The sequence below is a fragment of the Gadus morhua genome, chromosome 2 (assembly GCF_902167405.1).
Source record: "Gadus morhua chromosome 2, gadMor3.0, whole genome shotgun sequence".
NCBI classification, from domain to species: domain Eukaryota; kingdom Metazoa; phylum Chordata; class Actinopteri; order Gadiformes; family Gadidae; genus Gadus; species Gadus morhua.
Genome location: NC_044049.1, coordinates 28,036,879 through 28,053,256, shown reverse-complemented (window position 1 = coordinate 28,053,256; position 16,378 = coordinate 28,036,879). Strand labels below are relative to the sequence as shown.

General features: G+C 43.7%; 1 protein-coding gene across 1 annotated transcript; it reads left to right on the top strand.

The window, feature by feature from the left end:
- Window positions 1-677: 677 nt before the first annotated feature.
- LOC115557324 (alpha-N-acetylneuraminide alpha-2,8-sialyltransferase-like) lies at window positions 678-14,480 on the top strand. Its single transcript, XM_030375065.1, has 8 exons — window positions 678-806; window positions 1,081-1,282; window positions 1,645-1,773; window positions 4,141-4,240; window positions 11,651-11,777; window positions 13,445-13,557; window positions 13,704-13,796; window positions 13,891-14,480. Exons 1-8 carry the CDS (start codon window positions 678-680, stop codon window positions 14,351-14,353), a joined length of 1,356 nt encoding a protein of 451 aa, XP_030230925.1. The 3' UTR covers window positions 14,354-14,480.
- Window positions 14,481-16,378: the final 1,898 nt, after the last annotated feature.

Here is a 16,378-nt window from a genome sequence, read left to right as displayed (position 1 = left end):
ACCATGCAGTTACCACCAACGTGTACGGTGTACCTATTGCTCAGGATGAGAACCCTTCTTGTGACGACCCCTGTATACTGGCCCCTGGAGGGATCCATCCTTATCTGGCCCTGACCGATTATGTAACCCAGGAAGGAGACGGATGGCACGGGGAAGTCGCACTTCTCCGCCTTGACGTAAAGTCGATTCTCCAGCGATCGCTGTAGAACCTGCTGGACGTGGACGTGGACCCGGTGCTCCTCCACGGATCTCGGGAAGATCAGGATGTCGGTGGATACAACACGGAGCGGTTCAACACGTCGTCCCGGAGGACATCGTTGACCAGGGACTGGAAGGCAGCGGGGGCGTTGGTGAGTCCGAAGGGCATAACCAGGTTCTCGAAGTGGCCCAAAGGTGTGTTGAACGCGGTCTTCCACTCGTATCCCTCCCGGATGCGGACCAAATGGTATGCGTTGCTCAGATCAAGCTTGGTGAAGACCACGGCTCCGTGGAGGGGGACAAAGGCGGAAGCAACGAGGGGCAAGGGATACTTGTTCTTCACAGTGATATTGTTCAATCCCCGGTGTTCGATGCAGGGACGAAGTGAGCCATCCTTCTTCCCCACAAAGAAGAACCCCGCTCCTACCGGTGAAGAGGATGGGCGGATGATCCATAGACTCACGCTCGGGCCAAGAAAGATGGAACAGGCGACTCCCAGGGAGAGGAGCCCCGGAATGGAGGTCAACAGCGCCGTCATAAGGACAGTGGGGGGGCAAGGACAAAGCGTGGGATTTGCTGAACACCTCCCCAAGGTCGTGGTACTCCTGGTAGGTTAGGAGGAGGTGCGGCGGCAGACACGAGCTCCGGGGTCCGAGGTGACTGGGCGGACCGCAAACACTGGGACAGACAGTGTGTACTCCAGGACATTACTCGACCTGTTCCCCAATCGATTGGGGGTTGTGTGTCTTAAACCAGGGGTAACCCAGAACGACCGGGGAGAAGGGGCTGGTAATCACCGGAAGAGAGATGGTGATTCCCCGAAACGAGCAGGTTGACCGGAACGGTACGGCTCTCCACCAGCGTGAGTGCCCTCCCGTCTAGCGCCTGGGTCTCGATTGGGGGGTCAAGAGGAACAGTGTCGATCTTCAATCGAAGGACCAACTCCCGATCAATAAGACTCTCATCAGCCCGGGAGTCCAGGAGGATAGAGAGCGGGAGGGTTTGGTCCTGCCACAGGAGGACAGCTTCCAGGAGGGGACGGGAGACCGAGGGGTTATGGAAACGGCTCGCCAGGATCCCTCGGGTTACTGGCAAGCCCGTTATTTTCCCGAGAGAGAGAGGCAGCCTGACCGGAGATGGCCCAAAAGACCACAGTAGAGGCAGGCACTGGAGCGCATACGGCGTTCCTTCTCCTTGGAGGAAAGATGCGTGCGTCCGATCAGCATTGGCTCGGGAGAGAGTCCCCGTTCGCAGTGGTCATACAGCGCGGTTCGGTCCTGGACACACCCAGACTCCCGTTAAATCAGCTTTCGTCATGATCTCTATAGTATCGCTGATAAACATAACCCAAGTTCGCGGGTTAACAGTTCGATAAGCAACACAACACACTCAAACATGGGCTAGCAAAAATAGCCCATTATCCTCCTTCCTCTTGCTGTTGTTCAGTTTCAGCTGCTCTCTGCGGGGTGCTCGCGGTGCTCGTGGTGCCCAAGGTCACGGTGCCGGGCCGCGGGGTGCCGGGGCCCGGGCACGGTGGGAGACGTGGCGGCCGGGAGTGCCCGGGCCGCAGTCACGGTGAATGAATGTTCAATCCAACCATTTCTTCCTCAACTCTTCTTTCTTGGCCAAGAATCTCTCCCTCTCCCTCTCCCTCTCCCTCTCCTTCTCTCCCTCTCTCTCTCTCTCTCTCTCTCTCTCTCTCTGAGTGTGAGTGGTGTAAAGTTACGTTATTATAAATAAACAACTTTGGATATTTCTAAGTAGGTGTCTTTATTTTACCAGCCTTCATGGTTCTCCCGTTACACTTGTTCTGTCGTTCTCAAATCTAGCTCCATCTGATCTAGTAATCAACACTGCCACCTAGTGGTCATAATATATAAGGGTTAGGGTTAGGGTTAGGGTTGTTAGTTCATTTAATTTTTTTATTGGGGGGAGGGGAGGGGAGGATCAGGGTAAGGTCAGTGGGGGCGTTTTGCTCTAACAAGGTTGAGAACCACTGGTCTACAGTGTCTGTATACCAGTAGCAAAAAATAATAAGGGCGGTCTCAGTGGGGTCGAAATCCTGGTTGGAAGGTGTCATATCAACCAGTTTATGCAAGGAAGTGATTAAGTTGCTGGAGGACAACTTTCTCAATGGTTTTACTTATGAAGGGTAGATTGGATATTGGTCTGTAGTCAGTGCTTAATTTGTAAAGTGGGAGGTCCCGGAACGCAAAGGGAGGGTGGATCCGGCGACTCAGTACGGGGGTTAGAGCTTATGGGACAGAAAAAAAACACTGCCTACTTGGGTTGTGCGTGTTAGTCTTCCGCGATCTGATCGCATTTCTCGTGGCGGATTACACAGTGAGTGCCATGTCGCCAAACTGTGACGCTGCGGCGGGAGACAATGGACAGCAAAGCAGCAGCCTCCCTCATAGACATCTTATAGATAGACGGAGCATTGGCTGCTGGGAAGCGAGAAATACGGCCGCCATCTTGGAGTGGTCAACCGGGAGCAGCAACAGCAGCAGAAACAGGATGCCGGGCTGTTGTTCAGCGTATTCCTGCTCAAATCGGCGGACAATCCATAATAGGAATCGGGGGATTACTTTTCACAAGCAAGATTCAACATTACCGTACTATTGGTATAATTAGTATTGAATAATAAAACACGCCAAACCATGTGGCCTTTATCATAGCTACACGTATGACAAAAAACCGCATGAAAATCTGTGGTATTAAGTGAGGTATGATTAATTAAATGCGCTGACAGTTCATTGCTCCAGCCTAACGGATTACACTGAGTGGAGCGGATGACCACTCCAAGATGGCGGCCCCGCGTCTCGTCAGCGCCAGTAGGCGGTAGCATTCGATGCTCCGTCTACCCAGAGCCCGTCTACGACATTCTCTGGTCTACCTATAAGATGTCTATGGCCTCCCTCCGTGAGATCCTGTCCTTAGCGGAGGAAGTTGCTATCACCACCGGAAAAAAGAAAAGCGTAGATTACGGAGTCGTGCGTGAGTCGTGACCGTGACATTTTTACAGACTGGGTTGTGCAGAGTGTGATCCTGCAGACCCGCTCAACACCAGAGAGGCACACTGCGGGAAAAATGAATTTTCGTTTCAAAATATTTATTTGAAAATTAAAATATCTGTTTCAGTGTGTGTATGTTCAATTAAATGGTTTTATATCTTAATCAAATTCCGTTGCATAGAGGAGGCGCGAAGGATCAATATCCTAATTAAAAAGAGTCGGCCAACGCTGACACATTTATGATCATTTCTATTAATTTATACGTGGCGCCCACGCATGTGGTCATGCATGGTAACGTTTTTCCCTCTCTGCTTGCTCCTCAGATGCGGCAAATTTCGAAAGTGTTGGGCGTGGTTTGTTGGCCCGCAGCTTTTCAGTGCGTCAACAGATCTCCGACACTTTCAAATGACGTTAAATCTTAAACAACATGAAATTCTTGGGATTTGTTCTGTAAATTAATAAATGCTTATTATTACTTTATATTTAACATTTTTTTTTTTTTTTTTTTTTTTCATGAGAGGTACCGGATCTGCCCAAATATGTACCGGAATACAGGGAGGCTCAAACCAACCACTGTCTGTAGTTGTTAGTAATAGAGGCATCTATGCTCTGCTTCTGTAAAAGGGGTTTAATAACTGCAGTTTTCCAGGCTTTTGGGAAATTGCCTGACTGGAGAGAGTTGTCAACTATTTTGCAATATGTCTATAAAGCCTTGATGCATTGGGGTAGGTCTGTCACGAACGTGCTAAGCAAGAGGCAGATGGCCTGCAAACTGCCTAATCCCACTGCTCATGCATGTCATACTGCCCCCTCCCTCTCTTCCCTCTCTGTTCTTCTGTGGGTTACAACTCTCCTGTGCTCTTCAACATACTGTCCCCTCCCTCTCTTTCTGCTGGTGAACCGTGGGACCTGCCTCTGGTTCTTCCAGCTCCTCAGCTCAGCATTGACCTCTCCTCCTCTTCGTTGATTCTCAGCATGGCAAACGACGCCCCTCGTATGTGGTCGTCGGGGCTTTATCACCAAGACATGTGAGTGGCACATGCATGAAATGTATGGATGCAAAAGATAGAGATTGTTCCGATCTGGACATTGTTCAGTTAAACGATGATCCGCAACAGCTAGGTGTCTTTCATTGGGCTCATCTGGACAAAGGGTGGCGTTGTTTGAAGACCAGTTTATTAAGGGAGAGATTGAGGACAAAGACACATGGTGCTCCACGTCACCGTGCAGGAGATCTCTACCCGAGTGTGTGTGGTCAAAGCTGGTTTAACATGTGCACATTTATTGTTCAATGTGCAACAGTGGGGCAGGCTCACCCAGCCCATTGTCCCATCAGTCTGACTCGGGCCGGGTGAGGCTGTTTCAACCAGCCATCATCCACTCACCATACTAAAACAGTGGAAAACAATCTTGAATAATATATATAAACATTATCAATTTTCTATTTTATACCAATCCGTCAACTGCTTACAATTCCTATTTGTTAGCATTTTCCACATAAACGCTTTCATCCAATTTTCTTTTGAAAGCTTGTTTTCTAGAGCACAATGTTGGCTAGTTATATTTCCTCTGTACATGCAATGATTTGCGAAAAAATGTAAGTAATTTGTACTTGTATTATGCGTACTACAGTTACCCTTACAAAGACGGAACAGATGCACACAATATATTTGACAGTATAAAAATGTGTTAATAAGATAAACCAAAATAATTTAATGATACATAATGGAAGATACTACGAAAACACAAATCCTTGGGGCCATTTAATGACCTTCTTTTCCCCCCCCTCTAAGGCTTTGGGGGGTCTCAAGGGTCAATCCGGGGGGCTCGGCCCCTCCGTGTGTCAACGACCGACGTGTTCCTTTGCGTTGCGTGCTTTTTCTTCAGATTAGTTTTCTGCCGTTTGGCTTTGGGAGTTGAACCTTCCTTGGCTCGGTGCTGGCAGGTCGAGGAGCAGCGAGCGGGGCTGGGCGCTGGCTGTTGGCTGCTGATGGTCCTCATCTCTTTGGATGGGCTATTGCTTCCAAGACGGCCATCTTTAAGGGTTGTTTTTTTCTGTCATTTATATTCCTATCAAGTTTTTGGAATTTCTGTTGTCATAATTCTCTGTCTAATAGTTGTGATTGTCTGGTTGAAGGGGGTTCAGAGGGCCACACTTTAAGAGCCACGGTTTGCTGCTGCTATAGGAAGCTTCCAAACGGTATATAATTCAATATGGCTCTCGGGTATATAGTTCAATATGGCTCTCGGGTATATAGTTCAATATGGCTCTCGGAGAGAGATCTCCTGTATGGCAACATGGAGCACCATTGTCACGTATCATTGTCTGCAACCTTACAATAAACCGGTCTTCTGACATCACCACCCTGTGTCCAATGGCTGAAGAAGCCCAAGAAAAGGTTGGGTGTGGGTTGTGGATCATCAACTAACTTGTCAAGCATGTGCCACTCACATATCTTAAAAACGACCTGAAAGCAACCGTGCTGAGAATCAAAGAGGAGGGGAGGAGGCAGCTAGGCTGAGGAGCTGGAGGTATCAGAGGCTTATCATGCGAATTACAGAAGGCATTCAAACCAAAAGAACAATTGTGACTGCTGAACCCATCTGTGCCAGCCTTACGGACGGACGCTCAATTAGGACCAACTGTTCACGGACAGAAAGAGAGAGAGGGACATCCTGTTGAAGTCTGGAGAGTTGGAACTCACAGAAGAATAGAGAAGAAGGAGAACGTAAGCATTGGAGATGCTGTCCTCCTTGAAGAAGCTGTTCTCCTTGATGATCACCCTCCTCATCTGCGGAACTGTGTTTACTACCCTCAGCTCGTATGTCTTCAATAACAGGTCACACACACACACACACACACACATCCACACACATCCACGCACACATGTTTTCACCAAGAACACTAACACTTGAGTAGAGTTTAACGGTTCTATTAAATTGATTGCAAGACATCCACAAGAAGTCACAAGATTATTTTCAAAAATCTGTATTATGGGAAACTTAATGTATTTTAACACAAACAACATGAATGAGCAGTGAGGGAGGCAGTTACATGTCATCAACTATCGTTCTTGGCATTATATCATCCATCTGATGGCCATAATGTGGAAACAATAGGTGGACTTAATCAGAGATTTGTCTTTGGACAAAACTTTTTTTCTTTTAAGTGTGTTTCGATAGGCCTACATCCTTGACAGACCTACTACTATGGACCCTGGCATAATTTTTTCTACTTAGTGTAAGACATTTACATTTACATTTAGGGCATTTAGCAGACGCTTTTATCCAAAGCGACTTACAATAAGTACATTTGTCATAAGAAGTGCATCAATATATCGCTGTAGGTACAGAAAGGATGTTCATAGAACCAAGTGCAAGTACCACAATCGCTAGGTTAATCAATTCCCCGTGTTACAGCCATGATAGCAGCTACTGCAGTTGCTACACAGTTAAGTACTATAATACAATACAATACAATACAATACAATACAGTGTACAATGGTGGCCAGAAGGGGGAAGGTGGCTATGCAGTGTCGAGGTGGACTCTGAACAGGTGAGTCTTGAGTCTTTTTCGGAGGATAGTGAGCGACTCTGCAGTCCTGAGAGCGGCAGGGAGCCTGTTCCACCACTGAGGTCCCAAAACCGAGAAAAGTTGTGACTTTGCTGAACGGCCTTTGCTAGCTCTTAGCGATGGCGGTTCGAGACGTCCAGCTGAGGTAGTTGAGCGGAGGGATCGCGCAACAGTGAAATACGAGACATGTATTCCAGCCAGCACCTCTGACCTGCGCAACATTTATTTTAGGCTATCTACAGTTTACAGGCAATGGATCAAAATGTAATGTATATTTGATCATGTACATGTATTAACTACAGATAGATTTATGAATGTTCGTAGAATTTTACACTTTAATGTGGTTATCTTGGGTTTATCATGCAACCAGGTGAAACATGCCCCTCCTAGTTAAAGGGCTGTACCTTAACCACAGCTAATTAACACGGGTACACATTTCAAAGGATTTGACTGACTGGTTGTACTTTCTTCAAACAGATATGCAACTGATTGGCAAGTTGTGGTTGGGGTGTGCTAATTCAAAAGTCATCCTAATTAGATGTGTGTGTGTGTTTATGTATGTGTTTGCCATCCAACCATGTTACTATAGAAAGCCCTGAAAAAGCTTTTCCCGTACATAACTGTTTCACTCTATAGCGATGTGAAACCTGCACCTCCACCTGTTCCTTTACCTCCCGCTCCGAAAAACCCGCAGCCCCCTAAACGATGTAAAGGATGCAGGTGAGAGCCCACATTTTATAACAACCTCACCCGCTTTGCTCCCTCCCTTCGTATGTCTATCCACCATTTGGAAGATGCATTTCATACACCTGTGATTGAAAGGCAAGATGTTTACCCGAACCAAACATGTAAGAGACTCTGTCATTTAAAAAGAGTCAATCAAAAACTCATATTCTCACAGCGCATTTACTCACAAGCTACATCACATTCATTTACATGCATGGGAATTCAATGTAGGTCACTTTGGATTATATACAATTATTATTTTTTATTAAATCAAATGTGACAAATATGAATCAATCTAATATTGGTGTCAGTGACTCTTGTGATACAGAATGGAAACCAGTTATTATATTTAATGTGTTCATGCCTACGTCTACTTTAAGTCTTTATTAAATGTTGTTTTTATTGCAGTTTATTCAGATATTTGCTGTGTTTTGTTCATAGGGAATCGCCGATTGAGAAAGTGATGGCACGTTTTTCTCAGACATGGAAAATGCAGCAAGAAAACTCTACAATGTTCAGGTACTAAAAACGATTGTGATACACACACCTGCAACACAATTGCATGCAAGGTCTTTGGAGTCCGATAGAGATATCTGGTTTCTAATATGATTCAGGGCATTAAGGCTTATTACATTTAGTAGATAGTATACTATAAATCTAGCCCTACAGGAAGTGACGTAATAAAGAGAAATAGGGGTCAAGGACACTTGGAGTCTTTTTTTTTACGAAATGGGGCCTCGATATGCATTATTAAATTTGCGGCCTCTAGCCCAACAGACAGGAAGTGATTCACAAAGTATGATCAAATGCGCCAAAAAACACTTTTTCACAGGAACTTGGCCATAAGACATATGAACCAGGGGGCACAGTGGGATCGTCTGTGAAAGTCTTGAAAGGGCACAATAATGCCGCGTTTCCACTGCAGGGTGCGGAACGGATCGGATCGCAAAGGGGCGGTAGGGAGGGGGCGGTATAGCCCAGCTCAGTTCCGAGGTCGCGTTTCCACCGCCGACAGTACCCTTTGTGGTAGGCCGGATGTCGATCGCCGCGGCAGCTACGTAAACATCGTAAACAACGTCTAAAGCAAGCTTTTTACGCGACATGTTAATTGTAAAGAATAATACCTCGAGGCTACTGTTTGTTTGTTTTTATCCCCGCGTCACCCGGAAGTGACGATTCTGTCGACCAATCAACGGAGGGGGGGTGTAGCTAGAATTCCAGGGTACCCCATCAGGCGTCTGGTCTCGTTTTGGGTACCGCAACGGAGGAGTCCCTAAAATGGGGTCGGAACGGGTACGGCAAAGTCCGGGTCACGCCCACTTTTGGCAGTGGAAACGCGATCCGACCCGCACCTTTGCGATCCGATCCGTTCCGCACCCTGCAGTGGAAATGCGCCATAAGTGCCGTGATCTCCAACCTAAAAGTAAATAAAACGTCATTAGGTTTAAGTTCCCCATTTCCAGTGGGATGAAGATAGAAACTTGTGCCTTAAGGCGTGTGGAGATAAAAGACCTGTCTTTACACGCCTTTTTTCATGTTAGTGGTCAAAAAGTCAGTAGGGGCCTGAGCCACGCCCCTTTTGACAGTGTGTTTGAGATCTGAGAAAGTTCCTGTGCATTGCGCTGATAACTTTTTTTTATGAGATAACGGTCTGATTTATGAGGGATAGATGAGCAACCTTTGTTACAGTCCACTGGGTAGGCTGGTAGACTGATCTACCCAGCACACATCTAGGTGGATGCGCCTACTTGTGATGTCAGAAGAGGCGGATTTTAAAAACGCCTTATAATGGCTAATCACAGTTCTGTTGCCAATAGTGAGGGAACCACCCAGAAAGAGTTCCCCTCTGCGAATGTAAAATACTTAAAGAGAACATGAGGATATCTGTAGTGGGTTCCATTGCTTTCTATTGTCAGGGTCTGAAAGCTAAATAAAAAATTGACTTTGCCATCAATTGATTAAATTAAAGGTCTACTACTTTAATTTAATCAAATTAAATTAAAGGTCATGCTACTTTATAGATGCTTTAATATAGATATTGGTGGGCCGCACCAGGTCATACACACAGGTCATACTCAGAAAATGTTAACATCGTTCAAAAGTTCATTTATTTCAGTAATTCAACTTAAAAGGTCATACTAATACATTATGTAGACTCATTACATGCAAAGTGAGGTATTCCAAGCCTTTATTTGTTATAATTTTGAAGATTATGGCTTACAGCTTATGAAAACCCAAAATTCAAAATCTCAGAAAATTAGAATATTACATGAAATCAATAAAAAAAGGATTTTAAATAAAGAAATGTTGGCCCTGTGAAAGTATAATCATGCATATGTACTCAGTACTTGGTTTGGGCCACTTTTTGCATGAACTATTGCCTTAATGCGGCGTGGCATGGATGCTATCAGCCTGTGGCCCTGCTCAGGTGTTAGATGACCAGGATGCTTCAATAGCGGCCTTCAGCTCTTTGGCATTGTTCGGTCTCATGTCTTTCATCTTTCTCTTGGCAATGCCCCATAGATTCTCTATGGGGTTCAGGTCAGGCGAGTTTGCTGGCCAATCAAGGACAGTAATCCCATGGTCATTGAACCAGGTTTTTGTAGTTTTGGCAGTGTGGGCAGGTGCCAAGTCCTGCTGGAAAATGAAGTCAGCATCCCCTTAAAGATGGGTGTGCTCTAAAATGTGCTCTAAAATGTCCTGGTAGACGGCTGCGTTGACTCTGGTCTTAATAAAGCACAGTGGACCAACACCAGCAGATGACATGCCTCCCCAAACCAACACAGACTGTGTAAACTTCACACTGGACTTCAAGCATCTTGCATTCTGTGCCTCTCCAATCTTTCTCCAGACTCTGGAACCTTGGTTTCCAAATGAGATGCAAAATTGGCTCTCATCCGAAAAGAGGACTTTGGACCAATGAGCAACAGACCAGTAATTTTTTTTCTAAAAAAAAAAGCGTAAGGCGCTTCTGACGTTGTTTTTTGTTCAGGAGCGGCTTGACAAGTGGAATACGACATTTAAAGCCCATTTCACAGATTTGTCTGTGTGTGGTGGCTCTTGATGCACTCACCCCAGCCTCAGTCCAGTCCTTGTGAAGCTCTCCAACACTTTGAAAGGCCTTTTGCGCACAATCCTCTCCAGGCTGGGGTCATCCCTGCTGCTTCTTCACCCTTTTCTTCCACACTTTGCCCTTCCACTTAACTTTCTATTAATGTGCTTTGATACAGCACTTTGCGAACATCCAACTTCTTTTGCAATTACATTCTGAGGCTTTCCCTCCTTGTGGAGGGTGTCAATGACGGTTTTCTGCACAACTGTCAGGTCAGCAGTCTTCCCCATGATTGTGAATCCTACTGAAGCAGCCTGAGAGACCATTTAAAGGCTCAGGAACTCTTTTCAGGTGTTTTGGATTAATTAGCTGATTAGAATGTGACACTTTGAGCCTACAATATGGAACCTTTTCACAATATTCTAATTTTCTGAGATTTTGAATTCAGGGTTTTCATAAATTGTAAGCAATAATCTTCAAAATAATAAAAAATAAAGTCTTGGGATATCTCACTTTGCATGTAATGAGTCTACATAATGTATTAGTTTGGCCTTTTAAGTTGAATTACTGAAATAAATAAACTTTTGCACGATATTCTAATTTTCTGAGTATGACCTGTATGTGGTGCTCGCACGGTCGTAGCTCATTGGCGGGCCAAATTCTCTTGGCTGGCAGGCGGAGGAAAGGGGAGGTGGCAGCTCCCCTTATGACGACATACGGAAATATTCCAAAACGGTGTGTCTGAGCTTCGTTTTTTCAAAGGCGGAGCAGAATGCCTAGTGCAGAATGCCTAGTGTTTTACACCCAACGACATTTCCATCTACTGGGGAGTGTAGGTAGGCTATGGGAACTCATATTAATGTTAGAAAACCTCAGAGAGTGAAATATTCATGCCATGGGATCTTTAAGTGAAATTTGAACAACATAGTATTTACAATTCTATCTGCCCTGCTTAGCAGCAGTTGACACCCTTATTTGTGTGTACATTTGAATGGATGTGCCATGTTCTACTGTGTATGGTGCAGCTCAATCATTTTTTCAATGTTTGTTTTCTTTTGGTTGCTCCTCAGAGATCTGTTGAGAAAGCACGTGTCAGGGTTATACCAAGGCCGTCATGACACAGGAAAATACCCCGGTGGGATCCCAGATTGTGTACGACGGTGCAAAAGGAAACACAAGTGTGACGTCAGACATTTTTGACACCTTAGCAAAGGTAATTTCTTTGGGCATTTGTTGTTTATTGATACTGTCACTGTCAAACTATACCCCTTATGGAATCGACCGTTCTTCCTATTTTTTATATGAACCCTAAAGTGTGCTCTCTGAAATGAAAAAAAAGAACCTTTTTTTATATTAAATATTACTTTTAAAGTGTGCGCTATATAATCAAAGCCTCCGGTTTTGAACTGAAGACCTTGAGATCGGGAGACAGATGCTCTGACACGGAGCAAGGCCTCAGAGCTAGGCCTCCTTTACACAAACCCGTTTATTCGTCAGAACAACACAGAGTGCTCTTAATACATAGAAAACAAAGTCTAGACATTTCAGTTAGACAAAAATACAATGAATGCCTAGATATTCTTTCAGGGAATAGTTTTAGGGGAGGCCTGGAGTTGGAGTAGAGACTCTTGATTTGCGGTGAAATGCTCTGCTGCCGCTATATCCCCTTTACACTCCAGCCTACAGTGAAATGCTCTGCTGCAGCTATATCCCCTTTACACTCCAGCCTACAGTGAAATGCTCTGCTGCAGCTAAATCCCCTTTACACTCCAGCCTACAGTGAAATGCTCTGCTGCAGCTATATCCCCTTTACACTCCAGCCTACAGTGAAATGCTCTGCTGCATCTATATTCCCTTTACACTCCAGCCTACAGTGAAATGCTCTGCTGCATCTATATCCCCTTTACACTCCAGCCTACAGTGAAATGCTCTGCTGCAGCTATATCTCCTTTACACTCCAGCCTGCAGCGAAATGCTCTGCTGCATCTATATCCCCTTTACACTCCAGCCTACAGTGAAATGCTCTGCTGCATCTATATCCCCTTTACACTCCAGCCTACAAGGAAATGCTCTGCTGCAGCTATATCCCCTTTACACTCCAGCCTACAGTGAAATGCTCTGCTGCCGCTATATCCCCTTTACACTCCAGCCTACAGTGAAATGCTCTGCTGCAGCTATATCCCCTTTACACTCCAGCCTACAGTGAAATGCTCTGCTGCAGCTATATCCTCTTTACACTCCAGCATACAGTGAAATGCTCTGCTGCAGCTATATCCCCTTTACACTCCAGCCTACAGTGCTCTAAACACAAATAATACAGAGCCGTCGGTTAGACTATCAGGTGAGATAGGTATAAAATTCAACCATCGACCATTAACCAACCATAAAGGTCAGCACATTATTTTTAGGGGGCACACAGAGTTGAACTTCGGCTGCAAATGTGCTTATTTCCCCTTTGCTCTTTTATTCACCTCCTTTTAAATCAGCTCATTAGCCTTTCAGGATCAGAGCCCTTGTATATAATTTATAGAATTATACTTCTGCCACATCTTTTTGCCCTTTTTTCCCAATCTTTCCTCAAAATCTCACAGCAACGCTCCTTATTACTTTGAGGTCTCTCTACATTTCTCAGTTCCAAAGACACATTTCTCTGTAATGTTTCTTTTCAACATTGTCCTAAAAATTGTGTTGGTTAAAATGCTTACAGTATATTTGATTTAATAACTTAATCAAGTTACTAAAGTCAAGTTATTATTAGTACTTTGAAAAGACACCAACACTTTTGAACAATGGGATATAATGCCAAAATGGAGACTATAAATCAAATACAGCACATATTTCTAAACACTGTTGTTTTGTCTGTTGCCTGTTTGTGATTAGAAGAATCCGTTCTCGAGCAAACCCTGGGATACCTGCTCTGTTGTTGGCAATGGAGGGATTTTGTCCAACAGCACCTGTGGAGAGATGATAGATTCAGCCCAGTTCGTCATCAGGTAGATACTACCAGACTACCTCCTTCCACATTGTGAGGTTGTTATTGTACTGAATCCCTCAGAATGCACAGTATGCATTTTGAGCTTCAATCAAATACAAATCTGAATTGCAAGTGATAAGAGTGTGTATTTTCTCCCCAATGCAGGTGTAACCTACCTCCTGTGGAGAGCAGCCACCTCAAGGATGTAGGCAAGAAGACAGGCCTTGTGACGGCCAATCCAAGCATCCTTAATCAGAAGTAATGGCTACTGCATGGTGTACTACCAGTAGGACTTTGACCCAGTGAGGACTTATGTATTTCCTTCTGTAACCACCCACCCTCTGCTTCTCAGATTCAGTGGTCTACTGGATCGCCGACGTCCCTTCGTCGATAGCATGAGTCACTACAAGGATGCTCTGATACTCCTGCCAGCGTTCACACTCTCCAAAAACATCCAGCCTTCCCTGAGGGTCGTCTACACCATCGAGGAGTCATTGAGCCCAATCAGGCCGGTGTTCCTCAACCCAGAGTACATTCGGAACCTGCACAGCTTCTGGAGCTCCAAGGGCCTGAATAAGCGTCTGAGCTCTGGCTTCATGGTGGCCAGCCTGGCACTGGAACTTTGCACCAATGTACACCTATATGGGTTCTGGCCCTTTGACCAACACCCGCTATTACAGCAGCCCCTCAACAACCACTACTATGACAACATACAGAGTAAGAAGAAGGTTCATGCAATGCCTGACGAGTTTGACCATTTGTTAAGGTTACACGAGCAGGGCGTACTCAAAATACACCTGGGGGAGTGTGTGTAGAGTCAATGTCTTGCCTCCATTATTCTCAAAGATGGCAATATGTGTTTTGAGTAAATTGATCCATAATTGATCCATTCTGTATCGATGCCAAGCCACCACCATTTACAGTTAAATAATAGGGTCAACTGAGAAGGCACTGCACTGAACATGCACTGTTTTTACTGATGCACAATACTGTTTTTAGACTACAAATGTATTTATCATTTTACTTGGATTGAGATTGTTCAGATTAATATTTGGAAAATTTGAAGTAATATTTAGTGCCTTATGTATGCAATGATTGAATGAATTAACTGAATTGATGATGAGTACATCAACTAAGCCATTTTGCAAAATCAATATGAGTAGAAAAATATTAGAAGTAATGCATACATATTTTCAAAACACAAATATTTTATGTTTGTTAAAAAACAGCTTGATTTCCTGTATGAAACGACACATTTTGGTTTACATTATAATTGTGCTAATTTAGAAAAATGAGCACAATAATATTAGTGGTTAATCTCTAGCTGAAGCTAATGCCATATTACATAACCCGCATAGGCCAACATTGACTCATAACTTCGAACATTCACTTCCACAGTGTCCCGATTTTAAAATGGTTGCCATGATGAATATTATATACATAGCCAATGATTAAACAAAGCAAAAAGTGAGATTTTTTTTTTTTTTTCCTCTATGGCATGGGATATTATGGTTGTAAAAAGATAAATATATTAATATATCATAGGAAAGTCCAGACACATTCTGGCTATATTATTTATTTAAGATTTATTTTGATGTATATGGAATCAAACTGGGTTTTGGGTGAGTCAAAAACTGGTACTATGAGGTTATATACTTTGATTTACCAACTTTGACTTTGTGTTCGTGATTATGAACGACATTTTTCCATACATTTGGATAAAAAATTAAAAACCACAGAGTAAATTGCTTGTTCTGTTCCTCAAATTGCATGAAAAATGTCTTGATTGGCAGTCTCTAAAACCAAACAGCAAACTCCTTTTCGCTGAACCTATGCTGCTACATTCAGTGTCAGACATCATTATGTACTACACATATTATTTTGAAGTATTAATTCCTATTTTTTGTTTAATGTCCTTGTACTGGTACACCTCCCTCCATCCATTGAAATTAAAGTTTTGCTAATGAAGAAGTCCACCTTTTTGTGAGGAAAAACCAAAAAACCCGAAGTCCCAATCCCAATTCCCCCCTCAGTCATACACCTCAATTGTGCATGGTCACGCTTGGGAATAGGGCTGTCGCAATAGATGTTTCATTGAGGCGTAGGGCTAAGGGGAAGGGTGAACTAGCCCTTGAAAGTACGATTTTTGAGAGACATTTTCAAAACGAGTTTCATGAGATACCTTGCTAGAAAGGTTAAGGTTAGCTGCAGTGTCCCTTTGTCGTGATGTAGTAGGTAATACTAAATACTTATACTAGAAGGTACTCGCTTCACAAAAGCCTATGTCCTGCGTCCCGTGAGAAGTGGAAACGCCGTCATAAACAAAGGATTTTACAATTTCATTATTCTTATTTCAGTAAGAGTGATACAATGGCATTGTCTTTGTCTGTGTTGATGATCAAATAAAACATGCAACCATGCTTTAAACAAAACCCGACCACTGACATAGTTAGTATTCACAGGCAACGCAATTGGGCATCATTAACTGGTCTAACTGATCACTGTTTTGATTGTTTTTTTTTTTTTTTATTTCTTATTGCTTATGTTTATTTATTTATTTATTTATTTATTTTTTCCACAATGTCTTGCTTTTTAAAAAATGTATGATGACTATATGCTCTGTAAGGTGACCTTGGGTGTCTTGAAAGGCGCCTCTAAATTAAATGTATTATTATTATTATTATTAAAGTAACAGTTAATAATAGGCTAATATGCATTTAGGCCTTATGCTGATATTCGAAAAATGTATTGTTTATTTGCTTTGGACCATATAGATACGTGACGTATTTGTATTATTTATATTTATATTACTTTATATCCTACTTTGACTAGTTTAGGTC

Coding starts and splice junctions, on each gene's coding strand:
- LOC115557324 (XM_030375065.1), top strand. CDS start 678: ATGGAACAGGCGACTCCCAGGGAGAGGAGCCCCGGAATGGAGGTCAAC. Junction 4,241..11,650: donor GGGCTTTATCACCAAGACAT/GTGAGTGGCACA, acceptor CTGTTGAGAAAG/CACGTGTCAGGGTTATACCA. Junction 13,558..13,703: donor TCAGCCCAGTTCGTCATCAG/GTAGATACTACC, acceptor TCCCCAATGCAG/GTGTAACCTACCTCCTGTGG.